Source organism: Myotis nattereri (assembly GCF_964212035.1).
Source record: "Myotis nattereri genome assembly, chromosome: 18".
In the NCBI taxonomy this organism is placed as follows: Eukaryota; Metazoa; Chordata; class Mammalia; order Chiroptera; family Vespertilionidae; genus Myotis; species Myotis nattereri.
This window is the reverse complement of record NC_138093.1, coordinates 2,424,501-2,445,836: the sequence shown is the minus strand read 5'-3', so window position 1 is coordinate 2,445,836 and position 21,336 is coordinate 2,424,501. Positions and strand designations below refer to the sequence as shown.

The 21,336-nt window shown below is 55.1% G+C and overlaps 1 protein-coding gene across 2 annotated transcripts; it reads right to left on the bottom strand.

Annotated features, from left to right (window-relative positions):
- Nucleotides 1-1,199: 1,199 nt before the first annotated feature.
- On the bottom strand, nucleotides 1,200-20,761 carry MFSD14A (major facilitator superfamily domain containing 14A). 2 transcript variants are annotated; one of them, XM_081111998.1, is made up of 12 exons: nucleotides 20,546-20,761; nucleotides 15,437-15,532; nucleotides 12,339-12,401; nucleotides 11,429-11,556; nucleotides 9,860-9,974; nucleotides 9,099-9,317; nucleotides 8,785-8,898; nucleotides 8,136-8,207; nucleotides 5,153-5,265; nucleotides 3,951-4,048; nucleotides 3,119-3,282; nucleotides 1,200-2,472 (listed from the first exon to the last, which is right to left on the bottom strand). In XM_081111998.1, the coding sequence occupies exons 1-12, from the start codon at nucleotides 20,627-20,629 to the stop codon at nucleotides 2,266-2,268; spliced, it is 1,473 nt and encodes a 490-aa protein (XP_080968124.1). In that variant the 5' UTR covers nucleotides 20,630-20,761; the 3' UTR covers nucleotides 1,200-2,265. The 2 variants fall into 2 exon arrangements, with proteins under 2 accessions (XP_080968124.1, XP_080968125.1); XM_081111999.1 differs by lacking the exon at nucleotides 3,119-3,282 and having other exon boundaries at nucleotides 1,206-2,472; nucleotides 20,546-20,752.
- Between the last annotated feature and the right edge of the window lie 575 nt (nucleotides 20,762-21,336).

Genomic DNA, 21,336 nt, shown 5'->3' with positions numbered 1-21,336 from the left:
CATTCTCTTAAGAAACGTCTCAGTCAGTTTTTATTTATAAATATTGCTAATGTTCATTTAATCTTTCAAAAATTATTTTCAAGGACCATATTATACAGATAAGGAAAGAGACATTTCAAGATATTGACATATCAACAGTTCCAGGGTAAGACAAAGAATCTTTGCTAATTTTTTAATGAAGCCATATTGAATCTGATACTTTGCAACTGCTAGCAATGACAAGGTATCCTGAACTAGGGAACTCCCCTAAAACATTTAGTAACCGTTACTGGGCGATGAGTTCTCATATGTAGTTGTTTCCTCATTTACATACCCTACATGCATAAGAACACTTGGTTACAGCACCTTGAAAGTGCTTACGGAGTGTGGGAAGAAGCCTCCTGGCCATGTTGATCTGCTCTTGTGAACATTGTGTAAACATATATGGACAGGCTGTGGATGGGATGACATACAGGTAGCTTTTTTAAAATTTTTATATAAATTAGAATTTCCAAAAGATCGATCACTTTGATGTGCCAGAGATTTTATATTAGATATACTTGTACTGACTTTTGAGTGTGCTAATTCTTTGCTCTACCTCTTAAACTTTTATTTGAAATTGTTTTGCAGTATGAAGTATACGTTAATCAGAATGTTGAATTTAATGTATTTCTGTGAACTGTGTGAGCTTGGTTAGTAAGAATATTTTGGGAGTAGGACATGTAAAAAGTATACGACCCTGGCTGATTTGGCTCAGCAGCTAGAGCTTCAGACTATGGATCGAAGGGTCCCGGGTTCGATTCCAGTCAAGGGCACATACCTCGGTTTTAAGTTCCTCCCTGGCCAGGCCCTGGTCGGGGCACATGCGGGAGGCACATGTGTCAATGTGTCTCTCTCATATCAATGTTTTTCTCTCTCTCTTGCTGTCTTTCTTCCACTCTCCCTAAAAATCAATGGGAAAATATCCTCAGGTGAGGATTAAAAAAACAAAAGTATATGAAAACTGGAAAAGGACTGATACACAACATCTCCGCTTAGAAACTTGATTTCACTTATGGATTAAATTTTCACTGTTTGTCTTCCTACAGGAGTATTTTATAGTGAAGGGAAAGAAATGGATTCAGAGAGAAGGCATAAAGCTGTGATTTGTTACTGAGAAATGATTATGGTGACAAAGCCAAACTGGCCCTAGAGGGAATCACAGATCAAGACTTCCTTTTAAAAATCATTAAAATATTTAATTTTATTAACAGAGTATTTACATTTTTTAAGACCTTATTTAACCATAAGTGAATGTTCCAAGTTTAAAAAGCATTAAGCAATAATCACACACAAGATGAAAACCCTGTAAACTATACAATACTTTATGTACAATTTTTACAAAGTAACACTTTTTTAAATAATATAACTGGACACAAAAATATACACTTTAGAGAAATTCACATCAGGAATCGTATAAAGCTCTCTCTAGGGTCCTGAAAATGTAGGACACACATTAGCTCTGTAAGTAAGTGTTACTGTGACAGTCCTGAAAGGCCACTATATATATGTATTTACATTAGACATCACGTGGACGTTTTCAAGGCTACCAGCTTGACTATAGGTTTCGGTTATGTGTTCAAGTGTTGAGGTTATGATTTTGCGAACATGAAAGGGTAGTGGTGTAGGAGCTGGGGAACAACTGAGCCAACATGTAGGTTACAGGCTCCCAACACTCAACTGAATGAATCATGGCTGACATTTTATTTTAAAAACAGTAGTGAAGAATGTTTAAAATGACTACAAACAGGCTTGAAACATGATTCAGGTTTAGTATAATTCTCTCGAGTTTCCTGCAGACCGTTCCCTTACCATTTCTTTAGTGCATCTGCATTTAAGGCTTTGAATCATTTGACCCAGGTTTCACAAGGTTAAAGCGAGCAGGCCCACAGCCACGCCTCTGCTCCATCCGCTGTGATGTGGATAAGCCTAAAGCCCAATACCTGGGATGGTAGCAGAGACGCTGCTAGTATCTAAGAAGTCACAGATAGAGCTTTAATGAAAGGACATATATAATAAACAGCTTGATGGCAAGGAAGTGGTGCGGTTAAACAAAAAGTTTCTTTTCAAAAGAAATTGTAACATCTTTGGAAAACTGTCCAGTTCTTTCTTTAGTTCCCCGGAGTCCATGCAGATCCGTTCCTTAAGACACCCTTAGAGTGTGGAGGTGACGTGGAATGTACATCAGCACTCGGGCGCAGTCAGCCTGGTGCAGCTGGAGAAGGCTCCCTGGCCGCGGCCGCACGCTCACACGTTCGTGTCCTGGAGTAAGGGTTCTTTGGCTTCTCCTGGCGCCTGTGCGCTATGAGGGTGGCTGTGGCCGCCACAGTGCTTCCTCCAGCTGCTGGACCGCAGGCTGAGGTTGGTGTGTTCCGGGATAAACAAGGCCACCAGCAGAGCCAGCAGCACCGAACAGGCTCCAAAGAGGAAGGGCGGGCCGGGGATGATGGAGTTCTAGGGGAGAGAGAGTCAGTGAGCGTTTCTGCACCAACATCATTGTCCATGAGAGACTGCTTATCTTGTAGTAATTACCGGTCGCTATGAATTATAAGCCATCGTGGCTCTTTCAGCATTAAAGCCACAATGAGGAAAAGCATTCCCTTTCAGGAGGAAGGAGGCGCTCTCAGCCTCATGAGGGCCTGGGGATAAGACCCCAGAAAGCAGCCTCTGCAGAAACAGTGTCACTGGCGGCACAGGATCTGCACTTAACGCTTGTTCAGGAGAAACCAGGACAAGCCTCACAGGAAAGCTAGCAGCTCCAGCAGACCTGGTTCCAGCCGCACTCGCACTGCAGGCCTCACATCGCCCACAACCACCGGCTGACACACTGGAACCGGCCTGAGCTGGTCACAAGGCTAGTGAGCAAGGAAACTGCTGAGTGGTCTGTACTGTCTGCGTTAATATTACAGTTGTAACGAGGCCTAGCAAACGACGCCCCTGCCTTTTCCACAGGAGGCTGCTCCGGGCCCCGCAGCACGACCAAACCAGCAGGCTGAAACCGTTGTAACTCTCGGGGGGGAAAAGGTACGCACCGCCCATCAGGCCTTGGTTTTTAAGTGCTAGTCAGCGTAAAAGAGCGAGAATGTAACCCAATTTTTACCTGTTCAAAGTGGTGCTGTGGGCTGGTGTTTGTCCCCAAGTCCGTTCCTGTCATTGGCAGCTCTTTCAGCTCCACGTGGAATATGTAGAAAATGAACCCATAGAGAGCTGGTCCCAGACCGTTGCACAGCCCCCGAATTCCTGTTATCATCCCTTGAACAACACCTGAATGGTTGGGACAGAGCATCACTTAGTGCAGCTCGGGTCCTGGCGACCCTGGAACCTGCACCAAACAGGGGAAGCCAGAGCCCTTCTCAGACGCTGGGAGTTTGCTGCAGTGGCAGTGCCATCACAGTAATCGGCTGACAGCGTGACCGGCTGTGCAGAGGGGAGCTCGGGCGACGCAGCGACAGTGCACAGAAGCCTTTTATCCCCCCCCCCCCGCCCCCCGCCACACACACACACCCCCGCCGAGGTTCCCAGGCGACGAGTCCGGCCAGTTCAGGAGCACAACTATGTCCCCAGTAGTCAAGGGTAGCCCTCTCGTACCTATTTGTCTCTGAGATGATCTCATTCAAAATGCAACTTGCATTCCTTCCTCATTTACCAACCAAGTGGCCACTGCCTCTCTTGTAAGATCCCTTTTTTTATGACTAGTTGCCATTTCAAATAATTATTGGCATTTTAGGAATTAAGTGTTCCCACCACAAAGCTAAGACGATATACATGTCTGCACTGAGCCTGGGAGACTTGCACGGGAGCGCCCCCAGGGGTCAGTCTAGTGCACCCGCGTAGACATAAGGGGTCAGCATGGGGCCAAGGCTGTGTGTCCCCCAGGAGAGGACAGGGTTGGAACATCTGCCCACACAGCTGCCATGAACCCAGCAACTCACCTTGTTGGTCGGCATCAGCAGTTCGGGACACGAGTGCGCTGACGGCAGGAAAGGTGATACTGGACATGGCGGCCACGGCCCCTGCGGCCCACATCATCCTGTGGGCAGAGTGGCAGAGCTAAGAACCCTGCTCCCCCTGCCTGTCTCCGTGGGCACTGTGTGAGCGCTGCTGGGAAGCCACGTCACTAGACCCTGGGAAGGCCCTCCTCCCCCAAACTGTGGAGAATAATGTATCAAACAAACAGGAAATGTTTCCAAACACGTGAGGTCAGTAACTTCCTACAGGTTCCCACCGACTTCTGATTCAGTGGAGGCATCACTGGTTTGATCACAACTTTGGATGCTCCTGGTTTGATGTTTGAAATAAATGTTTTATAAACTGTGAACAACTCCTAAAAGCTGGACTAGAAAAACAGATGCCACCAGAACAGACTGTTCAGCTTGTGCAACATTAGTCCAAACTGGAGTTCAGTCCTGACGCCAGAGGACAGGGGGACACCCATCCCTCCCTCATGCAGGGAGCCAGCCTGGCAGGAAGGGAGACGTGTCCAGCAGGAGGCTGGACCGAACCACTGGGCTTGCCTCCCAGACCCCTGCTGCTGTCGGTATAGCCTCTGGGGCCACTTAACTCTTTCCAACGAAGTAACTGACTTTCAGGCCCAGTTGCTATGGGATTATGTGCTTTTTCTGAAAGACAAACTGATGGAGGCAATAAATGCTCATTAGAGAGTCAAAGGCTCCATAACCTCGTTCAAAACCCAGCCTGTGTCAGCTATGAAATGTCCCTCTGTCCCCAGGCCATCCTAGAACATTCACACACAGGAGAGATGTGTATTTTACCGTTTGAGGGGAAAGCACAGTAAGGCTGAGCTCTAAACCTCAATTGAGACATAAAGAACTACAAAAACTGAGTTATATCTCAAAACAAGGCTAACACCAACAGTTTAAAGCAGTGGTTCTCCACCTTGGCTGCACATTAGAATCACCTGGGAATCTTTTCAAAATCCTGATTTCTGGGCCTCATCCTCCGGAAATTCTGTTTCTTTGTTACTAATGTTGTGGCCCCAGCCCATCACAAAGGAACAGAATTTCCGGAGGCTGAGGCCCAGAAATCAGGATTTTAAAAAGATTCCCAGGTGATTCTAATGTGCAGCCAAGGTTGAGAACCACTGGTTTAAAGGAATTAAAATAAGTACACCTACCAAGGTTCTGAACCGAAGCCATACCACGCCAGCTGTAAGATCTGAAATCCCAGGCCCAACAAAATGGTGTTCTTATTTCCAATGGATCTCATGAGTAAACTCAAGACTATGGTCTGGAAAAAAGAAAGACCAAACAGTTTGTCAGAACAGTCACTTTAAAATATGGGGTGATGCCTCCCGCCGGGAGCAGGTGGACTCCTTTCCTAGCTGGGGCTTTCCGCACAGCCGCCCTAAATCGAGCCCCTTCCCCGCCCCCGTGGTAGGCCAAGCTGGCCTCCCTGCCGCGGTGCAGCGCTGGGACTTGGGGGACAGGGAACGGGACAGGGAGCTTCCTGAGCAGTTCTGAGGTCGAGGTGGCAGGTCAGAGGGTTCCAACCAGGACCTGGGGACCCCTCTGATGTGACAGCGTTACTCTGCAATGCTTATTCCCCAAATAAAGGAAACCTCAACAGTACAGCTATCCACGCGCCCTTCGCCGGCACTCACCGCTGCTGGCACCAGGGCCCAGCGCACGGCCCCAGGGAAACAGCTGCCCCCCGTCTTGGCCAGGTCACCTCACTGAGACCCCGTCTCCTACAGTGTCCCTTCCGTCTGGCAGTAACAGCACCTGCTTCACACTTGTCATGTTCACACCCGTGCTAGCACTGTGCCCGGCACGGTGGACACAAGCACTGAGAACACGCTATGGGCGGAGGGGTTTTCCTGCTGCTCGTTCTCTTTCAAAGGTAACACGTCTGGCCGTGACCTGGGGGCGGCGGAGGTGTTCCTGCTCTTCTAGTGAAGGTGCTGCATCTACCACACAAGACAGCGAGTCAGTCCGCCAAGAGCAGGAAGCTATTCAGAAAATGACTACTTGACGACTGGTGACACTCTAACCTCCCAATCATCAAGGCTCACAGTCTGTAAGACAGCCACTGAAGACTGTCGTCAGATTTCAGCACAGCAAAGGGCTCCTGAAGGATGAGGACCCATCACTGTCTTCTCAGACGTCCCCTCCCCCCGGCCAGCAGGGACTTGGACTGCATCCTCACCCACAGCCGCGAAGGCAGCCCCGCGGGAAGCAGGGCGCAGAGCAGCCTCCCGCCCACACAGACACTGCGGGGGCTCCTCCCAGCACAGGGGTTCTGCCTCGTCTTGTACCCCAGCACCAGCTCTTAATAGTGTTTATGAAAACGTGTGATTTTAAACGTCACAATATTCTCAGTGGAACAAACTGCTTAGTATATACAGTGTACAACACAACAAGAAACAAGGCCGTATCCTGTCATTCACTGTAACTCGTTTTGGGGACAGACTGATTCATGACGTAACCAAGATGACAACTGATTAACATTAACAGTTAACCAACATCAGCTGTGGTCAGTCACGCACATATCTGCCAGGGCCCGACGATACCCCACTGGACTCTGGGTCAGAGGGCAGTGCCCGTGCAGCCAGTGAACAGGGCAAAGTGCTGGTCAGAAGATGCTGACCTGGGGGAGAAGCGGACACAGCACCTATTTCACAAGGCACCTCCAGGCTGCGGTGCCATGAAGGAAAGGGTAGTGTGAGGGGGGAGGAGGAGGAGGAGAAAGGTAGAGAGGAAGGGCCTGGGCCGCAGGGCACTCAACGTGGAGCACTGAGGCGGCGAGCCTGTGGCCGGCGGAGGGCAAGGCTCAGAGCATCTGCCCAGCACCTGCCAGAACCAATGACGGGCCCTGCATACCCACAGTTTCATATTAACACCCGCCCCCCTCCCCATGCTGACAAGCTTGTTGCTAATTCTTCAAACCTGTGAAGCACTTTGGGGAACCCACGCCCTAAGTTGGCATCTGCTGGGCTGCGGGCATGGTGACGGCGAGGGAGGGCCCGAGGCAAGTGGGAGACACCCTGCCTCACAGCCTCAGTGCATGCTGCCCGGCTTCGCCATCCAAACCCTAAACACGTCCTCGCCATCTCAGCTTGGCGGCCTCTGAGAGAGAGCACTGCGTTGGGAGCGGCTGGGCTGAATCCCAGGAGGCAAGTGGGCCGGACACGCCCAGCTCCATTCTGACCGCGTGCCCTGTCCCTGTCCGTGGGCTCCACTGATCACACACACCGCAGGGCCTCGGAGGCCGTGAGTGAGTGAGTGTCCACACGCAGCACTTCCCAGCCCAGGGCTGCCAGGCGGCACCGAGTCACAAGCAGCACTCACACTCGGTCAGGAGGAGGCACCTTACGGGATTTAAAGTTTATCACTAGACCTGCTCCCACGCACAGATGATGATATCTGCAGGGGGCGCCCCGCTAAGGGATGAAGACTGCCGAGCCCAATGGCACGACCCTCCTTCCTCTGAGCAGGCCCGGGACCTGGCAGCCTGGACCAAGTGGGAAGCGTGTGCGATCGCGATCGCCTGCAGGGCCAGAGAAAGCCAAGCCCCCTGGCCGGGTGTGGGCGGGGCTTCCAGACAGGAGGCCGAGTGGGAAAAGGTCCCGGTCACTGGACTAGAACTTACTGTGGGACAGAGAGAGCTTGCTGGCCAGGAAACAGATCTAAGAAAATCCAAATTCTTCCTCAAACCGCCAGTTACATCGGGTCCCAAGACACCATTGCAAGCCACTCCTCTGCCAAGGCCCCCGAAGGCCTCCGGTTTCTCGAGTCAGGCGCCTGCAGGACCGGTCCCTCCACCTCTTGAACTTCCTGTCCCGACTCTCCTGTCCCCTCCCCGAGCCGTCCTGCCTGTTGCTCCCCACACACCAGGTCCAGCCTCTCCTTATCCAGGTGTACACCCTGCTTATTGGTGCAAATCAATACACTATCGCTCTGACTTATACCTCATACGTTGGTATGTGTCAGTCAGTCCTCAAAACCTCATCCATATTAGCTGCCTGACAGTGAAGTTTCTGAGCCTGTAGCCCACGAAGCCCAACAGGGCAACTCCACCGAGACCCATCCCGGGTGCAGCCGGACAGCAGCCGGGCCCACCCTCCTTGACGTCACTCGCGGTGCCTGACGGAGACTCACCTGTGCAATGATGGAGAGGATGCCCAGGACTGCGATAAAGGCCGCCACACTTTCTGGTGAAAACTTCATTATCTGGAAGGTTCCAGAAAAAATTACATCAACAGAAAAGCACAGCAAACACCACACTAATGCCACAGCTTGCACAGCCACATTAAATGAGCCAGAAAAAAATCAAACTACTCATTTGTAACCAAAATATTCTGAGGAAAAACCTGGCTTTCCCGGAGAATCAAGATTTATGGTAAGTGTTCGTGTGCTAAACATATACCCACTAAACACAAGGCCAGCAAATTTAAACCCGTTTAGAGGAACGAAACGAGACAGCCATCAGCGCACAGAATCCACCTGACAAATAAGCAGCAGGCTCTGTGCTCTTCTCGGGGTGCATCGCCGCCCCGAGACCAGGGCCGGGAGGAGACTGACGCTCCTGGGCGGCTGCTCTGCCGACGGGCCACAGTCTCCGAGCGGCCGGGGCTCCCCCCTCACTTGCGTGGGAGCGAAGACAAGCTTGAGCCACCGGGACGGCAAGGCTCTGCCTGAGGAACAGCAGCCCACGCGGCAGTGACGCGGTGAGCCGGTGCGGCCCACGGCCTTCGTGTCTCAAGTCTCCGCCAGCCCAGCCCCAAGCGGGCAGCGGGGCAGCGCTCACCTGCCTGAGGTACAGGAAGAAGCTGGAGTACTGGCCCGCCTCCGGGAGGTAGGAGAGGAACACGGTGATGCAGATGAGCAGCACGATGGAGTCCTGGCCCACCTTCTTCAGGGACTAAACGGAACCACGGAGGGAGCGTTCCCGTCAGCGCCGAGCTGCCGCGGGCCGCGTGGACATCCCGTTAACAGTTCCTTTCGTCCTCCCCAACCATCTCAAGAGGATCCCAGCATTTCCCCAGAAGCACCTGCCGCCCGGGTTACACTGCCCGGACTCAGCACGCACCCCGCCCCAGAGGAGGGAAGGGGTGAACTTGCCGCGAAGGGGTCGGCCTGCTCCCAGGAGATGGGCGCCCCCCAGGATGCGGGCCGCATCTTCTCAGGCAGAGACTCGGGCACAGCCACCAGGATGAAGCAGATGTCCAGCAGCGCGATCGCCGTCGCCAGGACCACCACCAGGCTGTCCCCATACACCCGGCCCAGGTATGCGCCGATGGCAGGGCTGATCACCAAGCTCGCGGCGAACGTGGCGGAGACCTGGAGCCAGGCAAGGTCAGAGGTGAGAGTGAGGACTGACCCCTTCCTCCCACCGCGGCTGCCACCCCTGCCGCACCCCCCCCCCCCCCACCTGTGCCTCACAGGCTCTTCCTCTGCAGGAAGGAAGCCAGGCACCACCTGTGGGCTCCTGCCTGAGAGCTGTGCGAAGGCCAGCGGACGCGAGGGGAAGGCACGGGCCACGCGGCACAGCAAGGCCTGCGGGCTCAGAGCGGGGCGTTCGCCCCTGATTTTAGGTCAGCCCTGTCCCACTCCTGACCTAGTAAAGGAGTCCTTAGTTTTATATAATGTTCAAAAGAACTTCAATAACGTAACAAGACTCTGTAATTTCAAATCTGACATGTGTGACCAAATCCATATGGAATGCAAGCATCCAAACATACAAGGCTGTACGTGAAACCATGTGTAGTGTGGTCTGAAGGGACGAGCTCATCAGGAAATGTGTTGTGCACCGCCACGCACTGCCCGTGTGAGATCGCTAGACAAGCCAGGCCCCTGGGGTGGCAGGAGAGCGGCCCCCGCACCTGTCCATAGGCCATGCTTCTTTCATGCTCTTGGGTTATGTCCGCCACGTATGCGAACACCACGGAGAACGTCACTGCAAACACCCCAGACACAGAGATGACGGCAAAGTACCACCTGGAGGGAGAGAAGGGGCAGGAGAGGTGAGGACCTGACCTCCCCGGGCAGCTCGGCGCTCTGCAGGCCAGGAAAGCACAGGCCGGGCGGCCCTGGGGCAGCAACACACTCGACGCACGACCGTGCAGAACACTTGAAAACAGCCACTGCCTCCAGTCAATCCCTGACCAAACCATTGGAATTTTTAAGTGGCTTTGTTGTTTCTACTTAAACCAGCAACAAAGCTATTGAAATCCAACCACCACTGTCACCCACAGCACTGACACACACAAACAAAACTCAGCCAATAACACAGGTCACTGCAGTTCCTGTGGCCTGCGTACAGAGCCTAGATGTTCTCCCACAGTCTCCAGCTCTGAGTGCTGCAAAGCAGGCAGCTCCGTCTCAAAGAAGAGGCCCACGGAGCTCGGAAGTGAACTGGGAAGTGACTATAAAGAGCGAACAAGAGATGATAAAAAGCTTGAGTCCAACACGTTCCAGCGTCATGCCGAGGACAGCTGTCAGCATCGCGTGTGAGCATGTGAACGTTAGCGAGCCGGGCAGTGGGGCTGTGCTGCCCCCCGACTGCTCTAGTGCTGCCCCCACAGGTGGCCTCTGCTCATCCCCGCAGCCGCTTGTGACATTTCATGGGCCACTGGCGTTCGCAAGGGTCTGGTCCCTCCGATGCAGCACTAACGCCAACACTCAGTGGACAAGGACATCAGCCAGAGAGCGAACGGATTTACCACTAAGCTGGGCTCTGGGGCTTGGGACAGCCATTCTCCGGCGCCTCTCCTCCTGCCCTCCCCAGCGAAGATGCCGACTTTCACCAGGGGTGACAGTGAGCCCAGCCATGACACCATGAGCAGCACACGCCTGAACTCAGACGCCAGGGGGGAGGGAAGGGTGGGGGTGGGGCGCGCAGGAATCCCCATGTCCTTCCAGAAGGCGTTGTGCCCGCCCTGCCACCTGGCTGCCTGGAGTGTGATACGAGCTGGAGCTCAGGCTGCCTCCTGGACAGCGAGGTGACAGTGGACAACGGCAGAGGGAGGTCTGCTTCCCTGGAATGGCCACGCCAGCTTGGCGGCCACCACGTCCAGGCTTCTCGAACATGGACAGGCATCGGAATCCTCAACTTTAAGCTACTGAGGCTTTACTGCTATGTAACAAAGCGACTCCTAATTAACACAGAGAGTGACGGTGACCGGTGCTAACATTCCACATAACAGAATGGGAAGCTGACACCCTGGCCAGTCCCTGAACTCCAGCGGCCGCTTGCAGGTGTCTGCACACTGCCTGTCGCCTCTTGTTCTGAGAACTTTGGGACCCATCACTCAGCTACTCCGCCTGCAAGGGCCTCTTCTCCGCATCGGAGACTCACGCACAGGAGCACAACGCAACACTTAGCCGGGACGGGAGTCAGCAGGCAATGAGCAGAAGGGCCATTTTGTTGCTGCAACCCGACGGGCACCTACCATGGGCTGATCTTCATCAAAGGGATCGGGGCGCAGGTGAAAAACACTGTCAGCAGCAAGAAGGACTTCCGGCCCCAGACGTCAGAAAGAGCACCAATGAGCGGGGCGCTGAGGAAGGACAGCAGACCCTGCGGCGGGAAGGGAGCACGTGATGAGCCCAAAGTGAGTCTACGGGAGAGTCAAACCAGCTTATTTCCAAAACAAGTGCATCACCAAATTCTAGATGCACAACTCATTCCTTATCTGTATGTGATTTCAGAATGCCCCCGGACTGTCTAGAACAGCGGTCGCCAACCGGTGGCCTGCGGACCACTGGTGGTCCATGAGGTCCGGAAGGTTGGTGCCCGCTGGTCTAGAATTATCTGCAGGGTCTTGCTGCGTATGAAATATGCAACGCTCCGATGACTTCGCAGCCCCAGGAACTCCGCAGGAGCAGCTGGACAAAGACTATCGTGTTAATTGTGTTTTTATGGTCACAGGCTGTTTACAAAATCTGCTGGTCAAAGGAAATCTGGAGTAAAGAACATGCAGAATATGCCAGACCTGACCAGACTGACACAGTTCTATATTTCTGCATTTCTAAAATAGCTCTTTTCTCTTCAGTTTATGTTCTCACCGGCAGTTTACAAACGCATTCGGGTCTCGGCGATAAAATGCCAACACCTACACCCCGGGGGCCTGATGGGAAGGGGTTTATCAGTGTACACAGCTGGCTACATTTGAGTCAAATTAGATTCAAAGCCCAGCGAGTTTAAACACTTAAACCCAAGACACACTCTAGCTGTAAAAATGGACACTTATGGGGTCAATTAACCAGCCTCACACACTGGCAGATTACATGGCATGCCAGTGTATGAGGTGGTGGGCGTGAGCACATGCATGCAGACTGTATACATACGACTGATCCTACCTTGACTCCTTGAATCAGGCCATTCATCAGAAACGTATGTTTAGGGAAGGTTTCATGTAACACCTAAAGAATCAAAAGAAAAACCTCAGGCTACACTTGTCTCAGTAAAACATCTTAGTTACGTTTTGAACCATCCCGTCATAACACAACCTCCCTTCATTTCCTGCAGCTCAGCTCTGCAGGATGCTGGGCGCGTGAGGAAATGCTGCCCCTGAGCAGTGAGGGCATCACCGTCCAGGCCCTAACCAGGCCCTTCAGACCCGTCCCTAAGAAGGACCCCATGCGGACTCGGAGTCATGGTCAGACCTCTGCCCAAGGCTGCACGGGAAGTGGCACAACCAAAACTGAACCAGGAAGGAGGGTGTGCACGTCCGTGTGTGTAATCACCAGCCAGTCTGCTCCCCTGTGTGAGCAGCTGCTCTCCCTCCCTCACAGACAGGCGAGAGCGAAGATGGAACACCAGGGGCATGTGAATTGCAAAAAGTGGGTCTAGAAAGTTTCCATCAAGTGAGAGAAACCCCAACCCATGGAAATGTCCAACGAGCCGTTCAGGGCTCCCAGGCCCGGCGGGTGGAAACACAGGCCCTGGCGTGACAGCAGCCGGAGGGAAGGTGCGAGAATGAAACTGGCACCTGCGCCAGGGCCTCCACGGCTTGGCAGCCCCGCTCACTGGCACTGGGCTGTGTCACCGCCTCACGGACGCACCGCGCTCCCGCGGGCCCAGGCTCTCCCTGCCGCCCGTCCCTCAGGCCCAGAGGCGGGCAGTGGGCACAGGAAGGGCGGCCTCCACCAGGGTCTGCACGCCTCCCAGTTCCTCTCCGCTGCCGCCAACGAGAGAATCCACCCGGTGGCTCAGACGGAAATTCGAGAACATCAGGAATGAGGCGTTTTAAGAACTTACAGAAATTGAGAGTAAAGTCCACAGTCCTGAAATACCAAGTGCCCAGGACGGTCTGCAGCGAAGGACAGAAGCCATCCACCTGGACACGCCGGGCCCTGCGAGGAGCAGTGGGACCAGCACACGGGCCTAGTGTTTCTAGGGCCACAGGGCAGTCAGAGGGAAGCCACTCCTCAGCATTACAGACCCTCAGACCTACGGCCATTCATTCTCTTGATCTAATGTCATCAAACCAGCAATTGATGACTGAACACCTTCTTCCTGCCCCTCACCTACACTAACTCCCCCTCCTCCCTCCTCACCTGCACTAACTCCCCCTCCTCCCTCCTCACCTACACTAACTCCCCCTCCTCCCTCCTCACCTGCACTAACTCCCCCTCCTCCCTCCTCACCTGCACTAACTCCCCCTCCTCCCTCCTCACCTACACTAACTCCCCCTCCTCCCTCCTCATCTACACTAACTCCCCCTCCTCCCTCCTCACCTGCACTAACTCCCCCCTCCTCCCTCCTCACCTACACTAACTCCCCCTCCTCCCTCCTCACCTACACTAACTCTCCCTCCTCACCTACACTAACTCCCCCTCCTCCCTCCTTACCTGCACTAACTCCCCCTCCTCCCTCCTCACCTACACTAACTCTCCCTCCTCACCTACACTAACTCCCCCTCCTCCCTCCTCACCTGCACTAACTCCCCCCTCCTCCCTCCTCACCTGCACTAACTCCCCCTCCTCCCTCCTCACCTGCACTAACTCCCCCCTCCTCCCTCCTCACCTACACTAACTCCCCCTCCTCCCTCCTCACCTACACTAACTCTCCCTCCTCACCTACACTAACTCCCCCTCCTCCCTCCTTACCTGCACTAACTCCCCCTCCTCCCTCCTCACCTACACTAACTCTCCCTCCTCACCTACACTAACTCTCCCTCCTCACCTACACTAACTCCCCCTCCTCCCTCCTCACCTGCACTAACTCCCCCTCCTCCCTCCTCACCTGCACTAACTCCCCCCTCCTCCCTCCTCACCTACACTAACTCCCCCTCCTCCCTCCTCACCTGCACTAACTCCCCCTCCTCCCTCCTCACCTGCACTAACTCCCCCCTCCTCCCTCCTCACCTACACTAACTCCCCCTCCTCCCTCCTCACCTGCACTAACTCCCCCTCCTCCCTCCTCACCTGCACTAACTCCCCCTCCTCCCTCCTCACCTACACTAACTCCCCCTCCTCCCTCCTCACCTACACTAACTCCCCCTCCTCCCTCCTCACCTACACTAACTCCCCCTCCTCCCTCCTCACCTACACTAACTCCCCCTCCTCCCTCCTCACCTACACTAACTCCCCCTCCTCCCTCCTCACCTACACTAACTCCCCCTCCTCCCTCCTCACCTGCACTAACTCCCCCTCCTCCCTCCTCACCTACACTAACTCCCCCTCCTCCCTCCTCACCTGCACTAACTCCCCCTCCTCCCTCCTCACCTACACTAACTCCCCCTCCTCCCTCCTCATCTACACTAACTCCCCCTCCTCCCTCCTCACCTGCACTAACTCCCCCTCCTCCCTCCTCACCTACACTAACTCCCCCTCCTCCCTCCTCACCTGCACTAACTCCCCCTCCTCCCTCCTCACCTACACTAACTCCCCCTCCTCCCTCCTCACCTACACTAACTCCCCCTCCTCCCTCCTCACCTGCACTAACTCCTCCCTCCTGTCCCTCATCTACACTAACTCCTCCCTCCTCCTTCCTGTCCCGTCTACACCAGGGAACAGTAGCCAGCGCCTGGCTCGTTCCCTCTGGCAGGGAGGTCTCTTCCCCGGTCCCAGGGGTGGGAAATCTGGGTGAGATCAGCTCAGCCTGCCCTAAGCCTCCCTTTCCACGGCCACCTCTGGATCTTGGGCGTAAACCAAAGTCTGCACGTGGAAACGCAGCCACATGATGGGTCTCAGAATAAGCCTGCGAGTGACGCAGGGCAGACTCCTGTCCCTGAGCCTGTGGGCGTAGGACCTGGTCCACCCCGGCAGGCACGGTCCCTGCAGAACCCCCGCCCGCCCTCCCAGCGAGGGAGAGCAGGGCTGAGGAGGACAGCGAAGCAGTGGAAACCGCTCTGAAGGTGACGGTACTGGGAGAAGTGGCACGGAAATGAAGAAGGGCTCCCCCCCCGCGGAAAGAGGTTTTACAGGAAGTGATAAGTGAAAACATTACTTACCACCAACGTGGGAGCCGTCAGTAATCCCCAAGCAAAAAACTCCAGAAAGATGACGATGACCGCGTGGTACACGCTGGGAGAGCCTATTCCTTGAGGCTGGAAAGCAGAGGGCACCGATCAGCAGGGCCCGCACCCGAGCCCCAGGAGCGGCGCCTGGCGCTGCCTCTCGGGCACACCCGGTACTTCCTTTCGCTCAATTCTCCTTTTCAGCAGCTCGCGCCTGGCCCTCTAGCTCAGCTTTAGAGTCATTTTACCAATTCGCACGGGAAAACGTGTGCCTTCTCCAGTGTCAGAGAGGCAGTCCCCGCTGTGCTGGCAAGCCCATGGAGATCACAGAAAAAGCCAGCCTCAGGGAACTCGGATGGGCAAGTCCATTTTCCATAAAATGCAAACGTAAGCCTCGGGCTTCGGCCTCTCACAGGCCGCTCCGTCAGCAGCCTGGTCAGACGCGAGAATAACCGCGAGGCTAAGGGGCTGCGGCGGACTCACCGCACAGGCAGACGACCTGCGGCGGAGCAGTCACCATGACAGAGCCAATAAGGGTTGACCGCCTAAATGCCAGGGAATCACGCACCTCCAGACGCAGGCAATCCGATTAGAAATGGGCAGAGGACCCGGACAGACATTTCTCCCAGAGGACACACAGGCCGGGAGACACGGGGAAAGACTTGAGGGGTGCCCATGGAAGCCACCCTGAGGTACCCCTCACACCTGGATGGCTGTCATCGAGACATCAACAAACCAGTGCTGGGGAGGATGTGGAGGAAAGGGAGCCTCCCACTACCCTGTCCCTGGGAATGCAGATCGGGGTCAGACACTGTGGAAAGAGAATGGAGGATCCTCAGAAAATTAGAAACAGAACTGCCTTATGAGCCAGCAAATCCACTTCTGGGTATTTACCCAAAGAAATCCAAAACGCTAATCCCAAAAGATATTATGCACCCTTTACCCCGATGTTCCTAGCTGCATTACTTAGAACAGCCAAGATACGGAAGCAACCTAAGTGTCCATCGACAGGCGAATGGATAAGGTAGATGTGATACACACACACACACACACACACACACGTGTATGTACAGTGAAATATTATGCTGCCATAAAAAAGAATGAAATCTGCCCTAGCCGGTTTGGCTCAGTAGATAGAGCTCGGCCTGCGGACTGAAGGGTCCCAGGCTCAGGTCCCAGGCTCAAAGGCACATGCCTGGGTTGCGGTCTCGATTCCCAGTAGGGGGCGTGCAGGAGGCAGGCAATCCATGATTCTCTCTCATCGTTGATGTTTCTATCCCTCTTCCTTCCTCTCTGAAATCAATAAAAATATATTTTAAAAAAAGAAAAAAGAGTGAAATCTTACCACTTGCGACATGGATGGACCCTGAGGGTACTTTGCTAAGTGAAGTAAATTAGACAGAGAAAGACAAACATCATGATTTAGCTTATTTGTGGAATCTATAGAACAAAATAAACAAAACAGAAATCAACTCACACACACACACACAGAGCAAACAGGTAGCTGGGACGGGAAGGGTGTGAGGGGGCTGGGTAAAAAAGTGAAAGGGATTAAGAAGTACAAACCGCAAGTTTTAAAAAAAGTCATGGAGCCTGGCCAGCGTGGCTCAGTGGTTGATTGTCGACCTATGAACCAGGTTCGATTCCTGGTCAGGGCACATGCCCGGGTTACAGCCTCAATCCCCAGTGTGGGGTGTGCAGGAGGCAGCCCATCTCTCATCACCGATGTTTCTCTCTCCTCCCTTCCTCTCTGAAATAAAAACATATTTTAAAAAATGATCATGGGAATGTAAAGTACAGCATAGGGAATACGGTCAGTAGTACTGTACTAAGCATGTGTGGTGTCAGATGGGTGCCAGACTTATTGGGGTGAGCACTGTGTAAAGTATATGAATGTTGTACACCTGGCACTAATGTAATACTGTATGTCAACTGTAATTTAAAAAACACCGGAAGAAGGCACTTTTAAATTCATCTGTCCCAAATGGTCCACACTGAGTAAGAGATATATCAAAATATTACATACAGTTTTTAACGAAAAACTGTTATTTCTACACTAGGGGCCCAGTGCATGATATTCGTGCGGGGGGGGGGGGGGGGGGGCGGCTCAGCCTGCCTGCGCCCTCTCACAGTCCGGGACCCCTGGGGAGATGTCCGCCTGCTGGTCGTGCCCGGGCCTCTGGTACTGTGGTAAGGCCACGGCTCCTTCACCAGTGGCATGGCACACAGCAGGTGGTGACACATGTGCTGAATTTAACCTGGGGAACTGTTCTGTAGTGAATTACGTTGTTTTCCACTGAACAACTGTTCTTGCTTCCAGGAAGTATAAACCCTTCTGGGAATCTCCCTAGAAAAATATGTCAAAAGCAAATGGTGCAAACAGGTTCAAGGTGAGCAGACCCAAGAAGGAACTCCTGACACGCAGGCGGGGAAAGTGGGTTTACAGGTGCAAGTGCGTGAAACAGTTTATTCTTTTATTACTGTTGTATTATTTGCCATACGAACAACTGCAAACCCACTTTGCCCCACTGTGTAGAATCACACAGCTTCATGTCACTTGCCTTCACTGTGTCTGACTCAGAGGGCAGCCTAATGGTTAGCTCCCCCCCCCCCCCCCCCCCCGGCCCCGCTGACACTCAGGAGCTGAGGATGAAGGGGGATCTTGGAAGGGCTCAGTTCCCCCAACTGTTACAAACTGTGACATCCAACTTTCTGACAAATCATTAACAGCGCATTGCACGGCCTGTGATGGATATTAAGGTGACTGACCAGGCTAGAAAAGATGCCCTTCGCAAAGGACAAAGCAAGGCAACCTGTTAAGGCTGCTGAGCCCCGAGCAGAACTGCGGGGGGAGGGCACCGGCCGGAGGGAGCTGCGCCCAGAGCTGCGCTGGGCCAGGTGCCGGCACTGGACTCTGAATACGTCCACCCGGCGGCGCAGCTTCCGCACGGGAAGCAGTGACAACACCCATGCAGCCTTCCTCCCCTTCTTAGGACGTGTTTGTAATGGTGGTCCTCTGACCAGTTACAAGGAGAGGCTGGAAATCAAAGGCCATTTGAAAACCATGTCTATGACTTTATAAAAGGTGTACTTTTGTTATTTTTTTAAATCGATGTTTAGAGGGAGAGGAAGGGAAGGTACCACCACCAAGCGAGTGGAACACCCAGGGGCTGCCTCCAGCGCCCCCCGCCGGGGGTGGATCCACCTGGGCACATGCCCTGACCGTTCTGGGCACGGGATGATGTCCAACCGACTGAGCCACACTGGCCAGGGCAGAAATTTTACTTGCCAAGTTCTGCTTGTTTTCATTAACAGCTACAGTGGGTTAAAATATAAACCCTGCCAAAAATTACCCTGACACTTACCGAGATGTAAATGTCTCCTGATTATATGTAGGAATAAGCAAAATATCAATAAAAACCGTCTAGAAATGTGCTGGCACACACATTTTATCACAGTAGAGGTGTTTTTGCCACTTTAGACTCACATACTAGGCCCCTGCAGGAATCAAAGCACAAACAAAGCGTCTATTCTACAAGGGCGTCCAGGGCTGGAGGGAGGTACAACCAAGTGCGTCCAGATGACACACGATGTCTCCCCACGCCCCCCCCTCCCCCCCCCCCCCCCCCCCCGCCCCCTTCCCCATGTATCCTCCACCCTCCGGGAACACTGCTGGTGCGCAGACTGGCTGTCCAAGAGCAAGCTCTGAATTCACTACAACTCTGATCAGGAACAAGATGAAAAATAACCTCACATCTCACAGGATGAGCAATGGAAGCGTCTGTGAAGTGAGTCAAACCGTAAAGAGGAAACAACACGGGCTTTACGAGAAAAGGAAAGCGTTTCTTCATCGGCGCCACGGGACCACCTGCTCTTACCCAACCCCACCCCGCGCTGTCGCGAGGTGCAGGTTGCCTTAAAAATTTAATCCAGGGCCCGGGTTCTTCCAAGCATTTCTCTGCCCGGCAGCGATTACCGACCTGCTCAAGAGTCAGGGCTGTCCACACCTGATCAAAGTGATGCTTTGATTAACCAAGAACAAAAAGAAGGACTTGAGTTGCAAAGTTTTTTCCCCACCAAATGTCAAATCTATGACATCTAAGAAACCTGACAGTTACCTAAAAGTATATTCTGAAACTGTCCCATACGCCCCAAGCTTTCTAAATTTTAGCATCCTACTGGCCCTATTCTGCAATGTCCAAAAGGAGAAAAAAGAAAAGGTATTTGTTTCAAATGAATTCAGCAAGCGCTCCGTGCGGCCCACGCACATGCAGCTCTGGCCTGGCCGCTGGTCAGGGTCCCGATGCGAAGACATGCGGGGTAAGAGGAACCATTCTGCAGGCTTCCCGGGAGCGAGGCCGGCTGCACCTTCCCGTGCCGCTCGGAGCCGGTGCCGGCAGGACCGCCCAGTGGAGCAGCGGGAGGTGACAGCCGCGGCGCCGGGCGAGCTGCTCCCGATGGAGCCCCCCGCACGGCCCGCAGGGAGTCACCGCGATGGCAACTGTGTCTAAGCAGCAGCACTTTCTCCCGCCCGACCCGCCCTCCTCTCGGAGCGTCCTCCTCCGACCGCAGGCGCGGAGGTCCTGTTAGGGCTGCTGCCCATTACGACCCACAGGTGATCGGAAAGCCGGGAGCTGCCGTCTCGGTCCAGGCCCGGTGACCGCGGCCGCGGGGCGGCCCACCCCCGCCGGCTCACCGGGAGGAGGAGCGGGGACCGGGCCCTGAGAGGCGGCCGCACGAGGTACCCGGTGGGCAGCATATGGACGGGCGGGCGGGCGGGCGGGCGCCGCTCCCGGCGCCTCGGCAGCGCGGCCACGGCTCGCAGGGCCCGGCATCCCCTGTCCCCGGCAGAGGCGCACGTGGGTCGCGGCCAGGCCCTGAGGGTCGCCGGGGGCGAGGGCGGCAGGTGAGGACGGGCCGGCGACCCCTCCCCGAGATCGGGCCCCGGAGGCCGCAGGCCGGGCCGGGCCGCAAAGCCCGCGGAGGCGGGGCCCGGGGACCCGAGACGACGGCCCCGCGACGGGCGGGGTGGCGGGAGCTCGGGGCGACGGCGCGGGGGCAGGGGGTCGGGTGGTCCCGGGGCGCCCGGCGGGCCCCGCTCACCGTGCCTCCGTCCTTAATGATGATCTTCTTGGCCAGCATGATACTGCGGTTCGCGGCCCGTTTCTTCTTCTTCCCCTGCGTCATTTTACCATCCTCGAGTCCCGCCGCCGCTGCTGCCACTCCCGGGGCGGCGGCCCCGCGGCGAGTCCGTGCCGCCGCTACTGCCGGGCCGAGCCGCTCGCAGTGCTCGCCGCCATCTTCCAGGCCCGGCCTGCCTCGGGCGGCGCGTCACATCGTGCGATCGGCGACCAGCCGCCCGGCCCCGCCCCGCGACGCCGCCCGCGCCCGCGCCCGCGACAGTGCCCCTCCCCACGTGACGCCGTCGCCCCGCCCCTGAGACACTGCCGCTCCCCACGTGACGGCTTCGCCCCGCCCCCGCGACACTGCCGCTCCCCATGTGACGCCGTTGCTCCGCCCCCGAACCCCACGTGACATCGTCCGCCCCCACATGACGCCGTCGCCCCGCCCCGAGACACTGCCGCTCCCCACGTGACACCGTCGCCCCGCCCCACGACACTGCCGCTCCCCACGTGATGCCGTCGCCCCGCCCCCGCTACGCTGCCGCTCCCCACGTGACGCCGTCGCCCCGCCCCCTCGGCCGCTGGGCTGTGCCGCGCAGGAGGGAAGCCGGCGGGGTTGCTGGTGCTACGGTGCCCGGGGCCCTCCGCTCACCCGCCCGCTTGGCCCTAAACAGCCAGGGCGGCGGGGGGGCTGGGTCCCCCTCGCAGGTGATGAGGCGTTAGTTCCGCAAACCACCTGCTTGCAAGTGGTTGCTCTGGAGCCTGCGCGCT

Excerpts from the sequence above, each read along its gene's own strand:
- MFSD14A (XM_081111998.1), bottom strand. The coding sequence starts at position 20,629 with ATGACGCAGGGGAAGAAGAAGAAACGGGCCGCGAACCGCAGTATCATG. Across the intron at positions 9,975-11,428 it reads TTGATGAAGATCAGCCCATG|GTGGTACTTTGCCGTCATCT; the intron begins GTAGGTGCCCGT and ends CTCTCCCTCCAG. Across the intron at positions 3,283-3,950 it reads TGCTGATGCCGACCAACAAG|GTGTTGTTCAAGGGATGATA; the intron begins GTGAGTTGCTGG and ends CCAACCATTCAG.